The sequence below is a fragment of the Phyllobates terribilis genome, unplaced genomic scaffold (assembly GCF_046119375.1).
Source record: "Phyllobates terribilis strain yellow unplaced genomic scaffold, ASM4611937v1 Scaffold_7__3_contigs__length_470593459, whole genome shotgun sequence".
Taxonomy (NCBI): Eukaryota; Metazoa; Chordata; class Amphibia; order Anura; family Dendrobatidae; genus Phyllobates; species Phyllobates terribilis.
In genome coordinates, this window is record NW_027362767.1 from 388892323 (window position 1) to 388916366 (window position 24044).

General features: G+C 42.9%; 1 protein-coding gene across 4 annotated transcripts in view; it reads right to left on the reverse strand.

Moving 5' to 3' along the window:
- LOC141154946 (cytochrome P450 2F3-like) overlaps nucleotides 1–24044 on the reverse strand; it is a 362896-nt gene that overhangs the window by 237904 nt on the left and 100948 nt on the right. For all 4 annotated transcript variants that reach the window (XM_073641520.1, XM_073641519.1, XM_073641521.1 and 1 more), the window contains one exon: nucleotides 10285–10447. In XM_073641520.1, coding sequence (XP_073497621.1) covers nucleotides 10285–10447 — 163 coding nt within the window. The remainder of the gene's footprint in view (nucleotides 1–10284; nucleotides 10448–24044) is intronic.

Below are 24044 nucleotides of genomic sequence, written 5' to 3' on the forward strand. Positions count from 1 at the left end.
TATAATAGTGTTTTCGTGCACCGTCTCTTTAAAAAAGCCGGCCGGCATTTCAGCATCTGTACTCGACAATTTATAACAGACAGAATAGAGCTTCACACATAGATTAGATAGATAGAAACATGTCAGTCACATATATATGAAGTACTGTGACAGTGTTGCTTACTGTACTTGTCATTTACTGCAAAGGATTTATTAAAAAAAATAATAGTGTTTTCATGCACTGTCTCTTTAAAAAAGCCGGCCGGCAATTCAGCATCTGTACCTGACAATTTATAAGGCTATGTGCCCACGTTGCATTTATGAAGCAGAAAATTTCTGCTGCATAAATGCAAGTCCTCTCCCGGAAAAACGCATGCGGAATTCCGCACGCGTTTATCGCGCATTTTTCGCGCGTTTATCACGCGTTTTCCACATGCGGAATTGCCTTGCGTTTTTTATGCATTGGACAAAGGCAATTCCGCTTGCGGAAACGCAAAATTAAATGACATGCTGCGGATTTTTGAACGCGGCATAAACGCTGCGGAAAAATCCGCAGCATGTGCATAGAACTTGCGGAATCCCATTGGGGACCATGGGGTGCGGATATACATGCGTTTTTCAAGCGTTTACGCTGCGGAAATTCCGCAGCATATACGCTTGAAAAATGCTACGTGGGCACACAGCCTAAGCCTAAGGCTGTGTGCCCACGTAGCATTTTTCAAGCGTATATGCTGCGGAATTTCCGCAGCGTAAACGCTTGAAAAATGCATGTATATCCGCACCCCATGGTCCCCAATGGGATTCCGCAAGTTCTATGCACATGCTGCGGATTTTTCCGCAGCGTTTATGCCGCGTTCAAAAATCCGCAGCATGTCATTTAATTTTGCGTTTCCGCAAGCGGAATTGCCTTTGTCCAATGCATAAAAAACGCAAGGCAATTCCGCATGTGGAAAACGCGTGATAAACGCGCGAAAAATGCGCGATAAACGCGTGCGGAATTCCGCATGCGTTTTTCCGGGAGAGGACTTGCATTTATGCAGCAGAAATTTTCTGCTTCATAAATGCAACGTGGGCACATAGCCTAACAGACAGAATAGAGCTTCACACATAGATTAGATAGATAGAAACATGTCAGTCACATATATAATAAGTACAGTGACAGTGTTGGTTACTGTACTTGTCATTTAGTATTAAAATAAAGGATTTATTATTAAAAAAAATTGGCGTGGGGTTCCCCGTAATTTTAGTCTCTAGCGGAGGTTAAGCAGACAGCTGGGGCAGATGTTTGAAGCCTGGGAAGGGGGTAATACCCACGGAGCTTCCCAGGCTACTAATATCAGCCCCCAGCTGAATACCTAGCCTTTACTAGCTATTAAAATGGAGGACCCCCTCCCAAAAAAAATGATGTGGGGTCCCCCCTAATTTAATAGCTAGCAAAGGCTAGGCAGACAGCTGGGGGCTGATATTAATAGCCCAGGAAGGGAGCCATGAATATTGGCCCCCTCCCAGGCTAGAAACACCAGCCGTCAGCCGCCCCAGAAATGGCGCATCCATAGGATGCGCCAATTCTGGCACTTAGCCTCGCTCTTCCACGCTGCCCTGGTGCGGTGGCAGGGGGTAATAGGGTTGGGGTTGATGTCAGCTTATAATGCCAGCTGACATCAAGCCCAGGTTAGTAATGGAGAGGCGTCTATAAGACACCCCCATTACTAACCCCATAGTCAAAGTTAAAAGAAAACACAAACACCCAGAATAAAGTCCTTTAATTGAAATAAAGACACAATCCTTTATTGTTCTAAATTAAACCATACTTACCGTCACGCCCATTCCAGCTGAAGCCAAAGATCTCCTGCAATAAAAGAAAAATAATTAAGCAACCTCATCCTTACCTTTCCATGGTTCTCACGACAGCTTCAGCTCTGCTACATCGAGATAACAGGCTGGACCGCAGCAGAACGCTGCCATCCAGCCTGTCATCCCGCAGACACTGAGAAGCGCAGGCATGCTTGCGCTCTGCAGTGTCTGGCTGTGACGGCATAAAGATGAGACGAGTTCATGTCCAATGAACTCGGCTCACCTCATGCACGTCACTGACAGCGTGGGAGAATTCTCCTGCACTCAGCACTTCAGCGTGAGAATTCTCCCACGCTGTCAGTGACGTGCATGAGGTCAGCTGAGTTCATTGGACATGAATGAGCTCACTTCATGCACGTCACTGACAGCGTGGGAGAATTCTCATGCTGTAGCGCTGAGTGCAGGAGAATTTTCCCACGCTGTCAGTGACGTGCATGAGGTGAGCTCATTCATGTCCAATGAACTCAGCTGACCTCATGTACGTCACTGACAGCGTGGGAGAATTTTCACGCTGAAGTGCTGAGTGCAGGAGAATTCTCCCACGCTGTCAGTGACGTGCATGAGGTGAGCTGAGATCATTGGACATGAATGAGCTCACCTCATGCACGTCACTGACAGCGTGGGAAAATTCTCCTGCACTCAGCGCTTCAGCGTGAGAATTTTCCCACGCTGTCAGTGACGTGCATGAGGTGAGCTCATTCATGTCCAATGAACTCAGCTGACCTCATGTACGTCACTGACAGCGTGGGAGAATTTTCACGCTGAAGTGCTGAGTGCAGGAGAATTCTCCCACGCTGTCAGTGACGTGCATGAGGTGCGCCGAGTTCATTGGACATGAGCTTGTCTCATCTTTATGCCGTCACAGCGAGACACTGAGGAGCGCAAGCATGCCTGCGCTTCTGAGTGTCCGCGGGATGACAGGCTGGATGGCAGCTTTCTGCTGCGGTCCAGCCTGTCATCTCGATGTAGCAGAGCTGAAGCTGTCGTGGGAACCATGGAAAGGTAAGGATGAGGTTGCTTAATTATTTTACTTTTATTGCAGAAGACATTGGCTTCAGCTGGAATGGGCGTGACGGTAAGTATGGTTTAATTTAGAACAATAAAGAATTGTGTGTTTATTTCAATTAAAGGACTTTATTCTGGGTGTTGTGTTTTTTTAAATACTTTACTAGAAATTCATGGTGGTCATGTCTAATATTGGCGTGACCCCATGAATTTCGGGCTTAGGGCCAGCTGATAATGCCAAGCTGGCCTTAACCCCTTTATTACCCAGTGAGCCACCGCACCAGGGCCCTGGATGAGTTGGGTACAGCGCCAGAAGATGGCGCTTCTATGAACGCGCCATTTTCTGGGGCGGCTGCGGACTGCAATTTGCAGCGGGTGGGGCCCAGAAAGCTTGGGCCTCCCTGCGCTGCGGATTCCAGCTCCCAGCTGCCTAGTTGTACCTGGCTGGGCACAAAAATAGGGCGAAGCCCCACGCATTTTTTTTTTAAATTATTTCATGAAATTCATGGAATAATTAAGAAAAAAAGGGCTTCCCTATATTGTTGTGTCCAACCAGGTACAAATAGGCAGCTGGTGGTTGGGGGCAGCCCGTTCCTGCCTGCTGTACCTGGCTGGACACAAATATAGTGCGAAGCCCCACGTCAATTTTTTTTTAATTATTTCATGAAATAATTTTTTTAAAAAAGGGCTTCCCTATATTGTTGTGTCTGGCCAGGTACAAATAGGCAGCTGGTGGTTGGGGGCAGCCCGTTCCTGCCTGCTGTACCTGACTGGACACAAATATAGGGCGAAGCCCCACGTCAATTTTTTTTTAATTATTTCAGGAAATTCATGAAATAATGAAAAAAAAATTGATGTGGGGCTTCGCCCTATATTTGTGTCCAGCCAGGTACAGCAGGCAGGGACGGGCTGCTCCCAACCACCAGCTGCCTATTTGTACCTAGCCGGACACAACAATATAGGGAAGCCCTTTTTTTGTTAATTATTCCATGAATTTCATGAATTTAAAAAAAAAATACGTGGAGCTTCGCCCTATTTTTGTGTCCAGCCAGGTACAACTAGGCAGCTGGGGGCTGGAATCTGCAGCGCAGGGAGGCCCAAGCTTTCTGGGCCCCACCCGCTGCAAATTGCAGTCCGCAGCCGCCCCGGAAAATGGCGCGTTCATAGAAGTGCCATCTTCTGGCGCTGTACCCAACTCATCCAGGGCCCTGGTGCGGTGGCTCACTGGGTAATAAAGGGGTTAAGGCCAGCTTGGCATTATCAGCTGGCCCTAAGCCTGAAATTCATGGGGTCACGCCAATATTAGACATGACCACCATGAATTTCTAGTAAAGTATTTAAAAAAAACACAAACACCCAGAAAAAAGTCCTTTAATTGAAATAAACACACAATTCTTTATTGTTCTAAATTAAACCATACTTACCACCACGCCCATTCCAGCTGAAGCCAATGATCTCCTGCAATAAAAGTAAAATAATAAAGCAACATCATCCTTACCTTTCCATGGCTCCCACGACAGCTTCAGCTCTGCTACATCGAGATGACAGGCTGGACCGCAGCAGAACGCTGCCATCCAGCCTGTCATCCCGCAGACACTGAGAAGCGCAGGCTTGCTTGCGCTACTCAGTGTCTGGCTGTGACGGCATCCAGATGAGCCGAGGTCATGTCCAATGAACTCGGCTCACCTCATGCACGTCACTGACAGCGTGGGAAAATTCTCACGCTGAAGCGCTGAGTGCAGGAGAATTTTCCCACGCTGTTAGTGACGTGCATGAGGTGAGCTGAGTTCATTGTCGGCTCATCTGGATGCCGTCACAGTCAGACACTGAGGAGCGCAAGCATGCCTGCGCTTCTCAGTGTCTGCGGGATGACAGGCTGGATGGCAGCGTTCTGCTGCGGTCCAGCCTGTCATCTCGATGTAGCAGAGCTGAAGCTGTCCTGGGAACCATGGAAAGGTAAGGATGAGGTTGCTTTATTATTTTTCTTTTATTGCAGGAGATCGTTGGCTTCAGCTGGAATGGGCGTGATGGTAAGTATGGTTTAATTTAGAACAATAAAGAATTGTGTCTTTATTTCAATTAAAGGACTTTATTCTGGGTGTTTGTGTTTTTTTAACTTTGACTATGGGGTTAGTAATGGGGGTGTCTTATAGACGCCTCTCCATTACTAACCTGGGCTTGATGTCAGCTGGCATTATAAGCTGACATCAACCCCAACCCTATTACCCACTGCCACCGCACCGGGGCAGCGTGGAAGAGCGAAGCTAAGTGCCAGAATTGGCGCATCCTACGGATGCGCCATTTCTGGGGCGGCTGACGGCTGGTGTTTCTAGCCTGGGAGGGGGCCAATATTCATGGCTCCCTTCCTGGGCTATTAATATCTGCCCCCAGCTGTCTGCCTAGCCTTTGCTAGCTATTAAATTAGGGGGGACCCCACGTCATTTTTTTGGGGGGTGTCCTCCATTTTAATAGCTAGTAAAGGCTAGGTATTCAGCTGGGGGCTGATATTAGTAGCCTGGGAAGCTCCGTGGGTATTACCCCCTTCCCAGGCTTCAAACATCTGCCCCAGCTGTCTGCTTAACCTCCGCTAGAGACTAAAATTACGGGGAACCCCACGCCAATTTTTTTTAATAATAAATCCTTTATTTTAATACTAAATGACAAGTACAGTAACCAACACTGTCACTGTACTTATTATATATGTGACTGACATGTTTCTATCTATCTAATCTATGTGTGAAGCTCTATTCTGTCTGTTATAAATTGTCGGGTACAGATGCTGAATTGCCGGCCGGCTTTTTTAAAGAGACGGTGCACGAAAACACTATTATATTTTTTAATAAATCCTTTACACTAAATGACAAGTACAGTAAGCAACACTGTCACTGTACTTCGTATATATGTGGCTGACATGTTTCTATCTATCTAATCTATGTGTGATGCTCTATTCCTTCTATTCTAAATTGTCAGGTACCGCTGCTGAATTGCCGGCCGGCTTTTTTAAAGAGACGGTGCATGAAAACACTATTATTTTTTTTAATAAATCCTTTGCAGTAAATGACAAGTACAGTAAGCAACACTGTCACAGTACTTCATATATATGTGACTGACATGTTTCTATCTATCTAATCTATGTGTGATGCTCTATTCTGTCTGTTATAAATTGTCGGGTACCGCTGCTGAATTGCCAGCCGGCTTTTTTAAAGAGACGGTGCACGAAAACACTATTATATTTTTTAATAAATCCTTTACACTAAATGACAAGTACAGTAAGCAACACTGTCACTGTACTTCATATATATGTGACTGACATGTTTCTATCTATCTAATCTATGTGTGATGCTCTATTCCTTCATGTCTAAATTGTGGGGTACCGGTGTATGCCGCTGCTGAATTGCCGGCCGGCTTTTTTAAAGAAAGCGTCTTCTGAGCAGTTTGTCAGCTTTTGGACACCTTTGAAGGTGTTTTCTATGTGTTCCTATGTGTTTTTGTTTGCCTGCCATTGGTTTTAACGGTGTTCGACGGTGTTCTAAGGTGTTCGACGAACAGTTCGACGAACAGTTCCTCGAACATCCCGGTGTTCGACGAACCGAACCGAACCCGAACACTACGGGGGTGGCTCAACACTATTACCTATGCCTTCTATAAGAGAAAATTCCAAAATTAGTTCATAAACCATCATGTGCATCAAAGTGTAAAAGAGTATGTGAAAAAGTGCATGTAAAGAGGTATACTGTATATAACTGTATGAAATATATATGCAAAAAATTATATATAAATTACACATAACAGGCAAGGAGCTGTGTGGAAATGAAAATAGCAAAAACAGGGAAAAAAATAGCAAGATACAAAAGAATGAATAATAAATAATAAAAATGTATAAAATAAAAAATGAAAAATGATAGATAAATAACAGAATAAAAAAAATAAAAAAAGGAATAGATATGGTGTATACTCTATATGGGTATATGCACATTCATATAAATCTACACACATAGACCCACACAAATCCATAAATTACATATAAAGAAAAATTGGATAGTGAAAGTGTGCATATCAGTAAAATAGAAGTAAATAGATTTGATAAAGGGAGAGGAGGGGACATGACAAGTACACTGTAGGGAAAGAAAGAAAAATACCAAGCCAAACTTAAATCAACCAAACCACCCATGATTTGCTTACAAGAAAAGAGAAAATAGTTTTATATATATATATATATATATATATATATATATATAAATATATATATATATTTACGGATATATATATATGTGTATATATATATATATATGTACACATATATACAGAAAAGTCTTATGTATATAGACATGTATATATACTGTATGTACAGGTGCTTCTCACTAAATTAGAATATCATCAAAAAGTTAATTTATTTTAATGAAATTCATATATTACATAGAGTCATTACAAACAGAGTGATCTATTTCAAGTGTTTATTTCTGTTAATGTTGATGATTATGGCTTACAGCCAATGAAAACACAAAAGTCATTATCTCAGGAAATCAGAATACTTTATAACAACAGCTTGAAAAATGATTTTAAAATCCAAAATGTTGGCCTACTGAAATGTATGTTCAGTAAATGCCCTCAATACTTGGTCGTGACTCCTTTTGCATCAATTACTGCATCAATGCGGCGTGGCATGGAGGCGATCAGCCTGTGGCACTGCTGAGGTGTTATGGAATCCCAGGTTGCTTTGATAGCAGCCTTCAGCTCATCTGCATTGTTAGGTCTGGTGTCTCTCATCTTTCTCTATAGGGTTAAGGTCAGGCGAGTTTGCTGGCCCATCAAGCACAGTGATACTGTTGTTTTTAAACCAGGTATTGGTACTTTTGGCAGTGTGGACAGGTGCCAAGTCCTGCTGGAGAATGAAATTTCCATCTCCAAAAAGCTTGTCGGCAGAGGGAAGCACGAAGTGCTGTAAAATGTCCTGGTAGACGGCTGCGCTGACTTTGGTCTTGATAAAACACAATGGACCTAAACCAGCAGATGACATGGCTCCCCAAACCATCACTGATTGTGGAAACTTCACACTAGACCTCAAGCAGCTTGGATTGTGGCCTCTCCACTCTTCCTCCAGACTCTGGGACCTTGATTTCCAAATGAAATGCAAAATTTTTTTTCATCTGAAAACAACACCTTGGACCACTGAGCATCAGTCCAGGTCTTTTTCTCCTTGACCCAGGTAAGACGCTTCTGGCGTTGTCTATTGGTCATGAGTGACTTGATACAAGGAATACGATACTTGTAGACCATGTCCTGGATACGTCTGTGTGTGGTGGCTCTTGAAGCAATGACTCCAGCAGCAGTCCACTCCTTGTGAATCTATCCCAAATTTTTGAATGGCCTTTTCTTAACAATCCTTTCAAGGCTGCAGTTATCCCAGTTGCTTGTGCACCTTTTTCTTCCACACATTTTCCTTCCACTCAACTTTCATTTAATATGCTTGGATACAGCACTCTGTGAACAGCCAGCTTCTTTAGCAATGACTTTTTGTGGCTTACCCTCCGCGGCAGTGAGGGGAGCGGCGTCTCTGCCCGGCAGGAGGCAGAGACGCTGACACTACAGGGTTAAGGTGAGGCGAGTTTGCTGGCTAATCAAGCACAGTAATACTGTTGTTTTTAAACCAGGTATTGGCACTTTTGGCAGTGTGGACAGGTGCCAAGTCCTGCTGGAGAATGAAATTTCCATCTCCAAAAAGCTTGTCGGCAGAGAGAAGCATGAAGTGCTCTAAAATTTCCTGGTAGACGGCTGCGCTGACTTTGATCTTTATAAAACACAGTGGACCTACACCAGCAGATGACATGGCTCCCCAAACCATCACTGATTGTGGAAACTTCACACTAGACCTCAAGCAGCTTGATTGTGTGCCTCTCCACTCTTCCTCCAGACTCTGAGACTTTGTTTTCCAAATGAAAATTGGAACTCTGGGACCTTGTGGAGTATGTCAATGACTGCCTTCTGGACATCCGTCAAGTCTGTAGTCTTCTCCATGATTCTGGAGCCTACTGAAACAGACTAAGGGACTTTTTTAAACGCTTAGGAAGCCTTTGCAGGTGTTTTTTGTTAATTATTCTAATTTACTGAGATGGGGTCCAGAACATGGGGGCATAATGGTAACACCCACGTACGGCTTCCGGGACACCCTGTGTGCGCATCATCACAATACGTCATGGACTTCCTTCCTCTAGATGGTGCCACCCCTTGACAAAAGAAACGCTGAAACGAGCGTCGAGGTAGGTGCATCTTGTCCCTGGGAGTCTCTGCTGCTGCTACTACCACTAAATTATGAATGCATAAATGATATATAAAGAAAAACTGGATAGTGTAAGTGTGCATATCAGTAAAATAGAACTGAAAGAACTGAAAAGATTTGATAAGGGGAAAGGAGGGGACATAACAACTACACTGCATGGAAAGAAAGAAAAAATACAAAGTCCAAAATATGACAAGGACAGATTTTCATTCCCTGGATATACAATAATTGCACGTATTTACATACAAACTGTGCGTAAAATGACTGGTCACAGGATAGGGGATAAACTGTTGATCACCTAGGGTCAAACTGCTGGGACCCCCAGCGATGTAGAAAATGGAGAACTGTAACCTCTTAGAATGAGGTTCTACAGACCCATCTTGAATGGAGTGAAGGTGTGCTTGCTCAACATTCGCTCCACCCATTGCCAATGAAATCGCTGGAAATAGATAATCAAAGCATTCAAGTATTTCCTGCAATCACATAGACAATGAATGGAGTGGACTTTGAGTAAGCCGCCTCCACTCCATTTAATGGGGCTGCCGAGCCCCATTCTTAGGAGTCTCAGAATTCCCATCTCGGTATCAATAATAATAATAATAATAGTTATAGTTTTTATTTTTATAGCGCCAACATATTCCGCAGCACTTTACAAATTTTAGGGGGACATATACAGACTATACAGAATAAGCATATCTCATATCGAAAGGAGTGAGGGCCCTGCTCGCAAGCTTACAGTCTATGAGGAAAAGGGGGAGACACAAAAGGTAAAAAGTACATATATTGTATAATGCAGCCTTGATATACTAAATAGGATAAATAATAATACATGGACTGGTCGCCAGCCATATCGATGAGTATCCCTTCGATCAGACCTTCAGAGATCGGCAAAGGATAGGCGATAATTTGTGATTTTGGGAATATTTAATTACAGCAGTGTTTCTCAACTCCAGTCCTCAAGACTCCCCAACAGATAAGGTTTTCAGGATCTCCTTAGTATTGCACAGGTGATGGAATTATTATCAAGGCATCAAAAAATGCCACAGGTTCTCTCACCTGTTCAATACTAAGGAGATCCTGAAAACCTGATATGTTGGGGGGTCCTGAGGACTGGAAATGAGAAACACTGATTTAGAGAATATTCAATGTTGACATTGGCGTAATATTACCGTGTTCTCCTATGAAGTTGAGGAAAACTGGATATTCTCCTCTATCACCAAACACATCATTTTGGTCAATCAAGGCCTCCTTCAGTGCTTTGTAGCCACATATGACGACTCCAGGTTTAGGTCCTAAGTAAAGGGTGTACACTGGCCCATATTTCTGTTTTAGCTGTGAAAAAATAAATGAACACATCAATATTTTAGCATAAAATAACTTCAACAGGATGGATAGTTAGAGAACACTCTATATATTATATTGAGACAAACCATATGGCTGCTATACAGCAGTTGGAGAGAGGACGCCCAGGATTGGTGGGTTTGTACAAACCTAGGGGAGGCTGTAGTTGTGTCCTATTGCAACACTTAGGAAGATCTATTTGGGATGATAGATAAGTCTAGTGAGATCTGGTTGATCTCTTATATATAACCCTGAAATAAACTGGACTAAGTGAAGTACACAAAAGGGAGAAATGGGCCAGTGGGAGCCATTGGGAATCACGGCCAAGAAATAAAACACTTTAGCCTGAGTCTGAAGTGTGGCATAATTAACCCATTGTGAGACTGCTTAATGGATGGTACCTGGGAGAGAACTTGAGTGTGGACAAAGCCCTTAAGAAATAGAGTTTGCATCAAAGAGAATGAGCCGTTAAGAACATGTGGTATAAAAAAAAAGAATGTGATAGACTCTAGCCAGAGATACGCCAGTGCTAAAAACATTAGTGTGAGAATGGTGTGAACTAAAACGGTGCTGGGAGTTGTTTCCATGAAAAGAACAGAGACCTGAGTGACGAGATTGTTTAACTTAATAATGAAAAATGCCTTAATCGATCACATTTAATCCTGGGCCATAATTTATGGTGCAAGTTTAAATCTCCAACTTCTTCATTCTAGAAAGAGCATATCTGATTCCCACAGTAAGACACAGCTGAAGACCCAAAGCAGAAGACAGAAACGGTTTATTACGGCTTCTGTCTTTTCTTTTACTGGCTACATAGAGCTCAATGAGCGCTAAGTAGAAAATAGATTAATCATCTCTGCCAATGCTTCTATTAGACCTGGCAAACATGTCATCTGGCATACTAGACCTGACATAGCAGAATTATAAAAGTTCTGAGAAAAAAGTTATATTTTTTTTTCATATGTTTTATTATATTTGGAACATAGAAAAACATACATACTTTTGCTATCCACATGACACTAATAACCCGGATAATTACTTCAATATGATCTTCAATGTAAAACATGAACAGTAAAAAATCTAAGCAAACAAATTAATAAAAAATTTATTATTTTTCTATTGTTGCATTGCAAAAAGAAATTATATTAATTACGGTACTTAGTAACCCAACCCATAATAACCCAGTCTAACCCAAGGCAGAGAAAAAAACTGTTTGACTTTATTGAACTTTCACTGAGATTGTCTTCTTTCTTTAAAGAGAAGCTGTCACTTGCTCTAAATTTGTAATTTTCTCTGGTGGTCTCCAGAATCTGGCAGAATTTTGCTTTTCTTCCTATGCCTCTCCAATCCTTAGATTTAGCTCCCTCTTCTCTGTATATAAATCTAGTCCTTTTTTTTAGTCAGTTGGGTGTTGCCATCAACTCTCCTCTTTGGGGGTCTTTTTGGTACCACACCCAATTGTCTAAAAAGACTAGATTTATATATAAGGAAAAGAAGGCCATATCTCGGGAACGGAGAGGCGCAGTAAGAAAAGGAAACCCATGTCATATTTGGGAGAACAGCGGCATTTACATCAGAAAAAAGCAATTATTTTTGTCAAGTGACAGGTTCTCTTTACAGGAAACTATTCAGGAATAACACCCTACAGACTATTAATTTATTGTTGATTTTCCAACTGCATCTCCTGTGAGTTTGCTCCAAGCATTTTCTACTCTTCAGTATAATAACAGCACCTAAAAGCCTCGGACTTCACATCATGCTCAGACTTTGAGGAAATCAGTATTATTCCAGCTGGAATCTCTAAGAGACATTCCAAAAAGAATTACTACTTTTATGAGAAGAGAATTATACTGGATCTCCAAACTCCAATCCTTTCATCCATAAGGACTATATGAGATCATCGAGTGGGTAAAAAAACCCTAAACTGCTGCTTTGAAGTGTAATTTTATACAGTATTATTGAGTAAAGCAAATAAGTGATTGGACTATGCCATTGTAACCTTGAATTGAAGTAAATTAAATATTCTCCTTGTATAAACATGTTACATAACAACATCACTGATCTTTCATGCAGAAAGTTTCATCATTTGAACCTGTAGTCACAAGGGTGACATATTGTAAAAGACGACCTCCATGCCAGGGTGTTCAGTTGCAAAAGAGCTGTTTATTCCGCCATCCCAAAACACACAATGTTTCGACCCTGTGTGAGTCTTTGTCAAGTATAGGTGAAAAACACGGCGCCATCCTTATGTAATGTTGGGAGGTTAAGCCTTTGCAGTAATTGGTGATCTGTTGTGAACCACACTACATAAGGACGGCCCCGTGTTTTTCACCTATACTTGACAAAGACCCATACAGGGTCGAACGTGTGTTTTGGGATGGAGGAATAAACACTTCTTTTGCAATTTAACACCCTGGCATAGACTCTGTCTTTTACTTTTGTATGCTGCTGATATTTCCTCAAATGGGTTCCTTGAGGATTATGGACGTGCATCCCTTGCAGTGAGTGCTGCTGACCACCATGTTTCTTGAAGGGTGACACATTGGTCACTGTCCTCAATAGTGTAACTGGTTGTTTTTCATAGATACCATACTCTCACCACCTACGACTATGAGCTCTGTACTATCTGGTTACCCCTGAATGCACAGAGTCATTGGTCTCTTAGTAATGTACCATACTAATTACCTTCTTCTTTCTTCAGTGTTTTATGGCTTTTTTTCCCTATCTCTATGACTAAGCTGTGAGATGTGACAGTCTCTCATTATTCAGATTCACCGCAAAATGGCGGCTGCATTCCATGCCTCTGCTTTTATACAGACTATGATAATCCCTCCTGATTGGCTATGCTATACAATGTGACGTAATAGCTACAAGACATTATGAGGAAGCCTCCCCAGCTGTGCCAGAGGTCACATGATCCTTCTCTGACTGATGCAATCATCTGCAATAAGCAAAATTATTATTTCAGCCAGGTATGTTTTACAGAGAATGCATACAAAATTTTCAGAGAAAACATACTTTAAAATGGGGCAGGGGATGAGATGAGTAGGATGATTGGTCACAGGTATATTTCCACCAGCTATTCTTCGCTGCACTAAGCTAGATGGATAGGTTCCTCCCTACACTGTAGACACTTAGGATAAGATCTGTCAATTATGCAAAGTCAGGCGGGGAACAGCCTACGGTGACAGCCCTCTGTGACTTGTCATCCTTGTCAAATGGTCCCCACTTTAAATTTTGTTAACTTTGAAACTTTATAGTGTTGGAGAGTAAAATACATATTTGCAATAGCGGAACTGATCTCTGATTCATGCTGTTGGTGGTTAGAGTGGTAAGAATCATCTGACAGGTTTCCTTTAGCTACGTCTCACCTGAGCTCTATTTTTATATAAAGGATTTTCTCCGGGGTCTGTATTTATTTAGGGTGTCTGTTCTGTGGTCTGTTTTTAGGTGGTTTGGTATAGAAGTTTGTAATATTTTCGAGATTCTACTGTGGTTTATGCATTTGTTTAGAGGTCTTGTCTAGGGTATGAGTATATTTAGACAGGTCGGTCTGAGGTCTGCAATCATATAGTTTATCTGACATAGAGTCAGTATCCGTTTAGGGGGTCTAGTCTGAGAACTGTATTTAGAAGTGTTCAGCTTAGGGGTTTATATTATATAATAATAATATAATCTTTTTATTTATATAGCGCACACATATTCTGCAGTGCTTCACAATTCAGATAATTTACAGACAATATCAGCACTGTCCCCATTGGGGCTCACAATCTACATTTGTCCTATCAGTATGTCTTTGGAGTATGGGAGGAAACCGGAGAACCCGGAGGAAACCCAATGCAAACACGGGGAGAACATACAAACTCCTTGCAGATGTTGTCCTTGAAGGGATTTGAACCCAGGATCCCAGCGCTGCAAGGCTGCAGTGCTAACCACTGAGCCACCACGCCGCTCAGTTTAGGGAGTCTTTTCTGAGGTCTATATTTGTTAAGTGTGTTTAGCCTGGGGGTATTTAAAAATGTAAATGTAATCTCTGCCCATCTAGCCTGATCTTCAGCTCCTCAGTGTCTCTCTTCCCTGCTGAAATCTCTCACTGCTCAGTACAACCTGCAGTCAGGCTGGGAGGGGACTGAATACACTTGCACTTAAAAGCTCCCTCACTGAGTAGCTGAACTCATAAGTGGGAGTTTCAAAGTAGGTACCTCATCAGATCTATTTAATTATATATGCTGTATATATAGTCAAATTAGGTAACAGATCAGGTTTCAATGGAATTGAACACTATAGAGTCAGCAAAGTAAAAAAAAAAGTTAATCATTAAACAACCCTAAATTTGTGTTTTAGGATTTGTGAGCTATTTAAAGGGGTCTTCCAACAAACAAAGTTAATTTTAGTTAGCATTTTAATCAATAGATCTTTGAATAATGATTAGTTCCACAATTGGATGTGTTTGACAAAAAAATGCTGTGCTGAGATAATCTTATACATGTGCCCCTGCTATAGTATATGCTGTGTAATGACTGCTTCTGACTATGGAGGAACATGGTCTGATCATCTCCTGACCTGGGGAGGAAGCAAAAGAGAGGATACAGACAGGACAGCACAGGATCACAAATTATTCTTTCTTTCAGGTGAAACATTACTTAAAAACAGGCAGTGAAATGTTTTATTTCACAAAAAAAATAATTTGTAATCCCATGCTGTAATGTCTGTATACTCTTTTCCTTCCTCCCCTGCCCAGGAGATGTGGTATGATCAGACCATGTTCCTGTACAGTCAGACACAGCCATTACACAGTACACAGCAGGGGCACATTTACAACTCCTGGAAAAAATTATGTAATTACCCGGCTCGGAGGAAGTTCATTCAGTTGTTTAATGTTGTGGAAAAAAAGCAGATCACAGACATGGCACAAAACTAAAGTCATTGCAAATGGCAACTTTAGGGCTTTAAGAAACACTAAAAGAAATCAAGATTAAAAATGTGGTACTCAGTAAGGGTAATTTTTTTCAGACCAAGCAGAGGGAAAAAATTATGGAATCACTCAATCACTGTGAATCCGGCATTTGTTCACCGGCGTCCGCCTGTGCTGCCTTGTAGGTCTCTGACTTCGACCTGTCAGGCTGGTTTCCTCAGTGCATCCCGAGCGCATCTCCTTCTCTCTGCAGCTTGGCGCCGAAATCACCTGAGGTTTGGCGCGCTCGACCGTTATATTTAAAAACTCCTCATTGGACGTCACCTGACCAGGTCTCACGTTCAAAACTGTTCCCCCTTCAACATTCCTGAGGCATCTTGGTTCCGTTTGATTGCGGTCAACCAGCAGATGACAATAAGGCTTTTTGACTTCTATTACATTAGCATTCCACTGGGTCCTACTATAAAACCAGATGCCTGTACAGGGGTTAAAGGATATTGGGATTTCTCTGAAGTCTGCCAGAAGGAGTCTGTCCGAGGCAGCCTTTGAGCCTGTGGCCTCGGGCAGACATTACAATAAAGGCACAACCACTCAATTTTTTGGGAAATGCCCAACTAAACATTGTAGCAATACAAAAATAGAGTATCCATAATATCTTAACGCCCAAGGGATCTGACTTTACATCAGGCCCAGAATTTTAGTCAAATTAATATTATTCCAGTTGGAATAAAAAAAAGACATTGCAAAAAGATTTACTTCTTTGAAGAGAAAGAAATCATACAGGATTTTCAAATTCAGGTCCTTTCATCAGGTCTAAATGAGACCACCAAGTTGGAATAAAAGAAACTTGAACTGCTGTTTTTAAGTTCAACGACTAGAGCCAATATGTTGTGATAGGTCTTTGTGATTACAAATAGGAGGAAATTAAATATTTCCCTTGTACAAACACGTTACATAACACTCAACATTCAGAGTAATTATGCAGGAAGTTTCAGCATTTGTTTGAGTCTCTAGACCCAAGAGTTTAACTGTCTACCTGCTAGACTGTAATCTTCTCTCTTTTTTATAGTATCCTGTTTTAGATAGGACGATGGAAGTCATATCGAAGTTTTAATTTTTTTGTGTCCAGGTAATGTATTCATTTTCCATGAAAGTCCTGGGGCACTCGAATGGGCACTGAAATTTGGTTGATATACATGGAATACAAAAATGCCATGTCCCAGTACTAGCAACATATTTAAATTTATTATGTCTGTGGCCAAGGCTTGCCTCAGTCCCAGCAAGATCAAAAACATCCCATCGCGCCCAACTGCTCTCTGCACTATTGTGAAAATTTTCCTACACAGGGTTCTTTCCCAGCACACTAACAATGCTCAGGGTATTACTCTACATATTTAACTCATCATTTGCTTTCACTAGGTCCCTCCTGAATTTAAAATCCAATTCTTGCTGTAAAGGTGGCAGAAACACTACCAGTGAGCCAGTGAGAGAGGATTTTCTCTGACTAAAAAGCTCAATAGCATTTTTTTTTTTACTAGCGTAATGTACTGGTTTACAAAATATACTGTATCTCTATGCCAGTATTTTCTAGGTGGAAGAACAATTACTAATCAAAAGTTACATTTTGTATCTGTTATTAAAGATACTAAAAATTACCGTTCAAAAATAATTACACCAAATTCATTTTTGAAATATATTTTTATGAAAAAAATCACAAAACGGTAAATAATAGTCAAATTTAGTTTTCTTGTAATCGTAAATCGATGCAATAGAGTTTAGCACATTACTTATGGTGATCAGTAAATGATGGAAATAAAAATGGCTCAAAAGGTTTTTTTTTACCCAATAATAACATTTAATTATTTGGTTAGCTTCGTGTATGGCTATTGTAGATATGATAGTGGGAAGGTAAAAACAACAGGAAAAATTCTTCTGACTATCTGAAGGAATATTTACTGGTAATAAAAGTGTTACAGCAGAGGTCTCCAACCTTTCTTACCATGACAGTCACATTCAACTTTGAGAAATGGTTGTGAGTTACATACTGACCTATCACACCCCGACCCTCACAATAGTGACCCTCTGAGACCAAATTCCTGTATAATTACAGCCAAAGCTTCTTCATAAAAAGGACACTGCGACCTTGTGCCCCCTCCCATATAGGCAGTAGTCTAATTAAATCTAAGGGTTCCCACTTTACCCTTACTTGGTAGTCTCATATCAAGCACACCCTCCACACCATCGCATCCAGCTTCAAGTTGCCCTCTAACAGTATCCTCCTATCTCTAGCTTACTATATTTATCATTCCCCTCCCACAAGTATATGCATATCCAGATCTTCTTTTCTGTGCAGGGTTATTCATAAAAGTCATGATCTGGAAAATTTATCTTCATAGATGGTTGCTAGATCTAAGTGCTAATTCACCAAGCTGGCAGACAGTCACAAGCTACTCATCTTTGGTATGCGAGCCACATGTGCCTCCCGAGACACAGGTTTGAGATTCTTGCATTGCAGCATACTATTCTCCTTATAGGGGTACGAGCTATTGAACCCATTCTACGCCCAGGTGGTGAGCATTTTTATTGGTATATGGTCTCCCATGTTGGTATGTGCTGCCCCCGTCCTTGTATTTGTGCTGCCCCCATCCTGTCCCCACCATGTAATCCTGGTATGCGTGGTACCCCTCACCCCCAATCCTGGTATGCGTGAAACCCCTCACCCCCAATCCTGGTATGCGTGGCACCCCTCACCCTCAATCCTGGTATGAGTGGCACCCCTCACCCCCAATCCTGGTATGCGTGGCACCCATCACCCCAAATCCTGGTATACGTGGCACCCCTCATCCCTATCCTGGTGTGTATGGTATCCCTCAATCCTGGTATGCGTGGCACCCATCACCCCCCATACCGGTATGCGTGGCACCCCTCACCCCCAATCCTGGTATGTGTGGCACCCCTCATCCTGGTGTGCGTGGCACCCCTCACCCCCAATCCCGGTATGCGTGGCACTCCTCATCCCAAATCCCGGTATGTGTGGCACCCCTCATCCTTATCCTGGTGTGTATGGTATCCCTCATCCTGGTATGCATGGTACCCCATCCCTCATCCCTATCCTGGTGTGTATGGTATCCCTCATCCTGGTATGCATGGCACCCCATACCTCATTCCCAATCCTGGTATGCGTTGCACCCCTCATCCCTATCCTGGTATGCGTGGCACCCCTCATCCCTATCCTGGTATGTATGGCACCCCTCATCACTATCCTGGTGTGTATGGTATCCCTCATCCTGGTATGCATGGCACTCCATCCCTCATCCCCAATCCCGGTATGCGTGGCAGCCCTCATCCCCAATCCCGGCATGCGTGGCACCTCTCATCCCGAATCCCGGCATGCGTGGCACCCCTCATCCCCAATCCCGGCATGCGTGGCACCGCTCATCCCCAATCCTGGCATGCATGGCACCCCTCATCCCTAATCCCGGCACCCCTCATCCCCAATCCCGGCACCCCTCATCCCCAATCCCGGCATGCGTGGCACCCCTTATCACCAATCCTTGTATGCGTGGCACCCCTCATCCCCAATCCCGGTATGCATGGCACCCCTCATCCCCAATCCCGGTATGCATGGCACCCCTCATCCCCAATCCTGGTATGCGTGGCACCCCTCATCCCCAATCCCGGTATGCGTGGCACCCCTCACCCTCAATCCTGGTATGCATGGTCCCCTCACCCCTCAATCCTGGTATGCGTGTTACCCCTCACCCCCCAATCCTGGTATGCGTGGCACCCCCCACCCCCCAAACCTGGTATGCGTGGTACCCCTCACCCCCCAATCCTGGTATGCATGGCACCCCTCACCCCCCAATCCTGGTATGTGTGACATCCCTCACCGCCCAATCCTGGTATGCGTGGTACCCCTTACCCCCCAATTGTGGTATGTGTGGTACACCTCACCCCCCAATCCTGGTATGTGTGGTACCCCTCACCCCCCAATCCTGATATATGCATGGTCCCCTCACCCCACAATCCTGTTATGTGTGGCCCACTCATCCCTTTCACACTGTACACACATACAAAAAAAATAAAGTTATGCTCACCTTTCTTCTCTGTACTCCAGCGCTGCGGTGTCCTCTTCTGCTGGAGGCCGGGGGAGGAGTGCAGCGCCGGAGCACCGCGCTGTCTGGCGCCATTTTGCTGAAGACACACTGTAAATGTGTCTTTAGTAAAATGGAGCCGGATAGCGCAATGCGCACGCGCCGGTCTGACGCCTTCACTCCGCCCCCGGTCTCCAGCGAAGAGAGACGCCGCGGCAACGCTCCTACCGGTCAGGTAAGTATGTACAGTACAGACCAAAAGTTTGGACACACCTTCTCATTTAAAGATTTTTCTGTATTTTCATGACTATGAAAATTGTACATTCACACTGAAGACATCAAAACTATGAATTAACACATGTGGAATTATATACTTAACAAAAAAGTGTGAAACAACTGAAAATATGTCTTATATTCTAGGTACTTTAAAGTAGCCACCTTTTGCTTTGATGACTGCTTTGCACACTCTTGGCATTCTCTTGATCAGCTTCAAGAGGTAGTCACTGGAAATGGTCTTCCAACAATCTTGAAGGAGTTCCCAGAGATGCTTAGCACTTGTTGGCCCTTTTGCCTTCACTCTGCGGTCCAGCTCACCCCAAACCATCTCGATTGGGTTCAAGTCTGGTGACTGTGGAGGCCAGGTCATCTGGCGCAGCACCCAATCACTCTCCTCCTTGGTCAAATAGCCCTTACACTGCCTGGAGGTTTGTTTGGGGTCATTGTCCTGTTGAAAAATAAATGATGGTCCAACTAAACGCAAACCGGATGGAATAGCATGCCGCTGCAAGATGCTTTAGTAGCCAAGCTGGTTCAGTATGCCTTCAATTTTGAATAAATCCCCAACAGTGTCACCAGCAAAGCACCCCCACACCATCACACCTCCTCCTCCATGCTTCACGGTGGGAACCAGGCATGTAGAGTCCATCCGTTCACCTTTTCTGCGTCGCACAAAGACACGGTGGTTGGAAGCAAAGATCTCAAATTTGTACTCATCAGACCAAAGCACACATTTCCACTGGTCTAATGTCCATACCTTGTGTTCTTTAGCCCAAACAAGTCTCTTCTGCTTGTTGCCTGTCCTTAGCAGTGGTTTCCTAGCAGCTATTTTACCATGAAGGCCTGCTGCACAAAGTGTCCTCTTAACAGTTGTTGAAGAGATGTGTCTGCTGCTAGAACTCTGTGTGGCATTGACCTGGTGTCTAATCTGAGCTGCTGTTAACCTGCGATTTCTAAGGCTGGTGACTCGGATAAACTTATCCTCAGAAGCAGAGGTGACTCTTGGTCTTCCTCTCCTGGGGCGGTCCTCATGTGAGCCAGTTTCTTTGTAGCGCTTGATGGTTTTTGCAACTGCACTTGGGGATACTTTCAAAGTTTTCCCAATTTTTCGCACTGACTGACCTTCATTTCTTAAAGTAATGATGGCCACTCGTTTTTCTTTACTTAGCTGCTTTTTTCTTGCCATAATACAAATTCTAACAGTCTATTCAGTAGGACTATCAGCTGTGTATCCACCAGAATTCTGTACAACACAACTAACGGTCCCAATCCCATTTATAAGGCAAGAAATCCCACTTATTAAACCTGACAGGGCACACCTGTGAAGTGAAAACCATTTCCAGTGACTACCTCTTGAAGCTCATCAAGAGAATGCCAAGAGTGTGCAAAGCAGTCATCAAAGCAAAAGGTGGCTACTTTGAAGAACCTAGAATATAAGACATATTTTCAGTTGTTTCAAACTTTTTTGTTAAGTATATAATTCCACATGTGTTAATTCATAGTTTTGATGCCTTCAGTGTGAATGTACAATTTTCATAGTCATGAAAATACAGAAAAATCTTTAAATGAGAAGGTGTGTCCAAACTTTTGGTCTGTACTGTAAGTATGGCGCCGGAGATCGTGGTATGCGTTCAGTGTCTACGCATACCACGCGATCTCCGGCGCCATACACCTCCTCTTACCTGTAACGGCTGGATGCGTGCTTCTCTCTGGAGCCAGACTGCGCGTCACGCATGCGCAGTCTATCGAGGCTTCAGACAGAGACACGCATCCCGCCTTATATTATAGATATTCACACATTTTACTACAGTTTTTTAGCAAAATGGTAGAAAAATATATTTGAGTAGAAAAATTGAGTGGATCCCAAGAAAACCTGATTGAAATTGATAATTGCTGCAGAAAAGCAAGGAGAAATTCCCAAGATGTCTGGCTGGAGCAACCTACAAAAATACAGGGAGGGCAATAGGTACAAGTGCATCTCACTAAATTAGAATATCATCAAAAAATTAATTTATTTCAGTTCTTCAATACAAAAAGTGAAACTCATATATTATATATAGTCATTACAAACAGAGTGATCTATTTCAAGTGTTTATTTCTGTTAATGTTGATGATTATGGCTTACAGCCAATGAAAACACAAAACTCCATTAACTCAGTAAATTAAAATAATTAACAAAAAAACACCTGCAAAGGCTTCCTAAGCGTTTAAAAAGGTCCCTTAGTCTGTTTCAGTAGGCTTCACAATCATGGGAAAGACTGCTGACTTGACAGATGTCCAGAAGGCAGTCATTGACACACTCCACAAGGTCCCAGAGTTCCAATTTTCATTTGGAAATCAAGGTCCCAGATTCTGGAGGAAGAGTGGAGAGGCCACAATCCAAGCTGCTTGAGGTCTAGTGTGAAGTTTCCACAATCAGTGATGGTTTGGGGAGCCATGTCATCTGCTGGTGTAGGTCCACTGTGTCTTATCAAGACCAAAGTCAGCGCAGCCGTCTACCAGGACATTTTAGAGCACTTCATGCTTCCCTCTGCCGACAAGCTTTTTGGAGATGGAAATTTCATTCTCCAGTAGGACTTGGCCCCTGTCCACACAGCCAAAAGTACCAATACCTGGTGTAAAAACAGCAGTATCACTGTGCTTGATTGGCCAGCAAACTCGCCTGACCTTAACCCCATAAATAATCTATTATAGAGAATCTATGGGGTATTGTCAAGAGGAAGATGAGAGACACCAGACCCAACAATGCAGACGAGCTGAAGGCTGCTATCAAAGCAACTTGAGAAAGAAGGAATTCTGCGGTGTTAGTGAAGCGCTAGAACAACTAGACAGGGGATTAGGTTATAACACACAAACCTTTTATTGTTTAGTACGCTCTCACACTGTGGCGTTAGCGTACTAAACAATAAAAGGTTTGTGTGTTATAAACTAATCCCCTGTCTAGTTGTTCTAGTGCTTCACTAACACCGCAGAATTCCTTATTTTTTGATTGCTAATCTCCCCTGTGGAGAGCGGTGGAAGCTGCTCTGTTTACAGCTAGCCTACTATAGGACCTGCCGTGATGTCATTGTGGAACGCCCACTTTGGTCACACGGTCCTGGTCATGTGACCGCTGAAGCAGACAGAAGCTCCTTACAACAGTTCCTGATAAGTTGTGATCATCTTACAGACTCCCACCTGGAAGCGTTTTCCCTTGTTGTGCGGGGCTCCTTTGCACAACAGGGCCAGGTGAGTGGTCACTACATCTCCCCCTTCATTCCCCCCCCCAAACCTCAGGCTCTTCACCATTGGCGCTCCTACTGTTTTTGTTTTCCATCAAAGCAACCTGGGCTTCCATAACCCCTCAGCAGAGTCACAGGCTGATCGCCTCCATGCCACATTGCCGCATTGATGCTGTAATTGATGCAAAAAGAGCCCCGACCAAGTATTGAGGGCATTTACTGACCATACATTTCAGTAGGACAACATTTTGGATTTTAAAAACTTTTTTCAAGCTGTTGTTATAAAGTATTCTAATTTACTGGGATATTGACTTTTGTGTTTTCATTGGCTGTAAGCCATAATCATCAACATTAACAGAAAGAAACACTTGAAATAGATCACTCTGTTTATAATGGCTCTATGTAATATATGAGTTTCACTTTTTGTATTGAAGAACTGAAATAAATTAACTTTTTGATGATATTCTAATTTAGTGACATGCACCTGTATAATGCACCAGGGACCTCCACCACTAAATTTCCTAATATCTCCCCCCGCAGATCTTGCTAGCAGCTACACATAAAGACAAGAGAGCTTGGATAAATCCACAGGGAACCTCCAACAATATACCTTCCTACTATATTCCTTAGTTTTGCTTTTGGCCATATCCCTAGGAGTGAGGTTGGAGATTTCCAGATTTCTTAAAAAAACGTAGCCTTGTAATACTGTGTTATGATAGGTGATAAATTACTAATTACTGGGACCACCATCAATTCTGAGAATGGAGCAGTGGAGTTCCCAATTTTGAACAATGGCAGTGCGTGTTTCTTAATGATCTCTTCATTGCCTATAGGGCTGTTGGAGCTAGGTGAGCAAAGTACTAGGCCTTCCCTGTCAGTCCCATAGACAAAAAATGGAATGCTCTTTTTAAAGAGAAGTTTCCCTTGTAGACCGTGAGCTCTCGTGGGCAGGGTCCTCTCTCCTCCTGTACCAGTCAGTGACTTGAATTGTTCAAGATTATTGTACTTGTTTTTTATTATGCATACCCCTTTTCACATGTAAACTGCCATGGAATAAATAGTGCTATAATAATAAATAATAA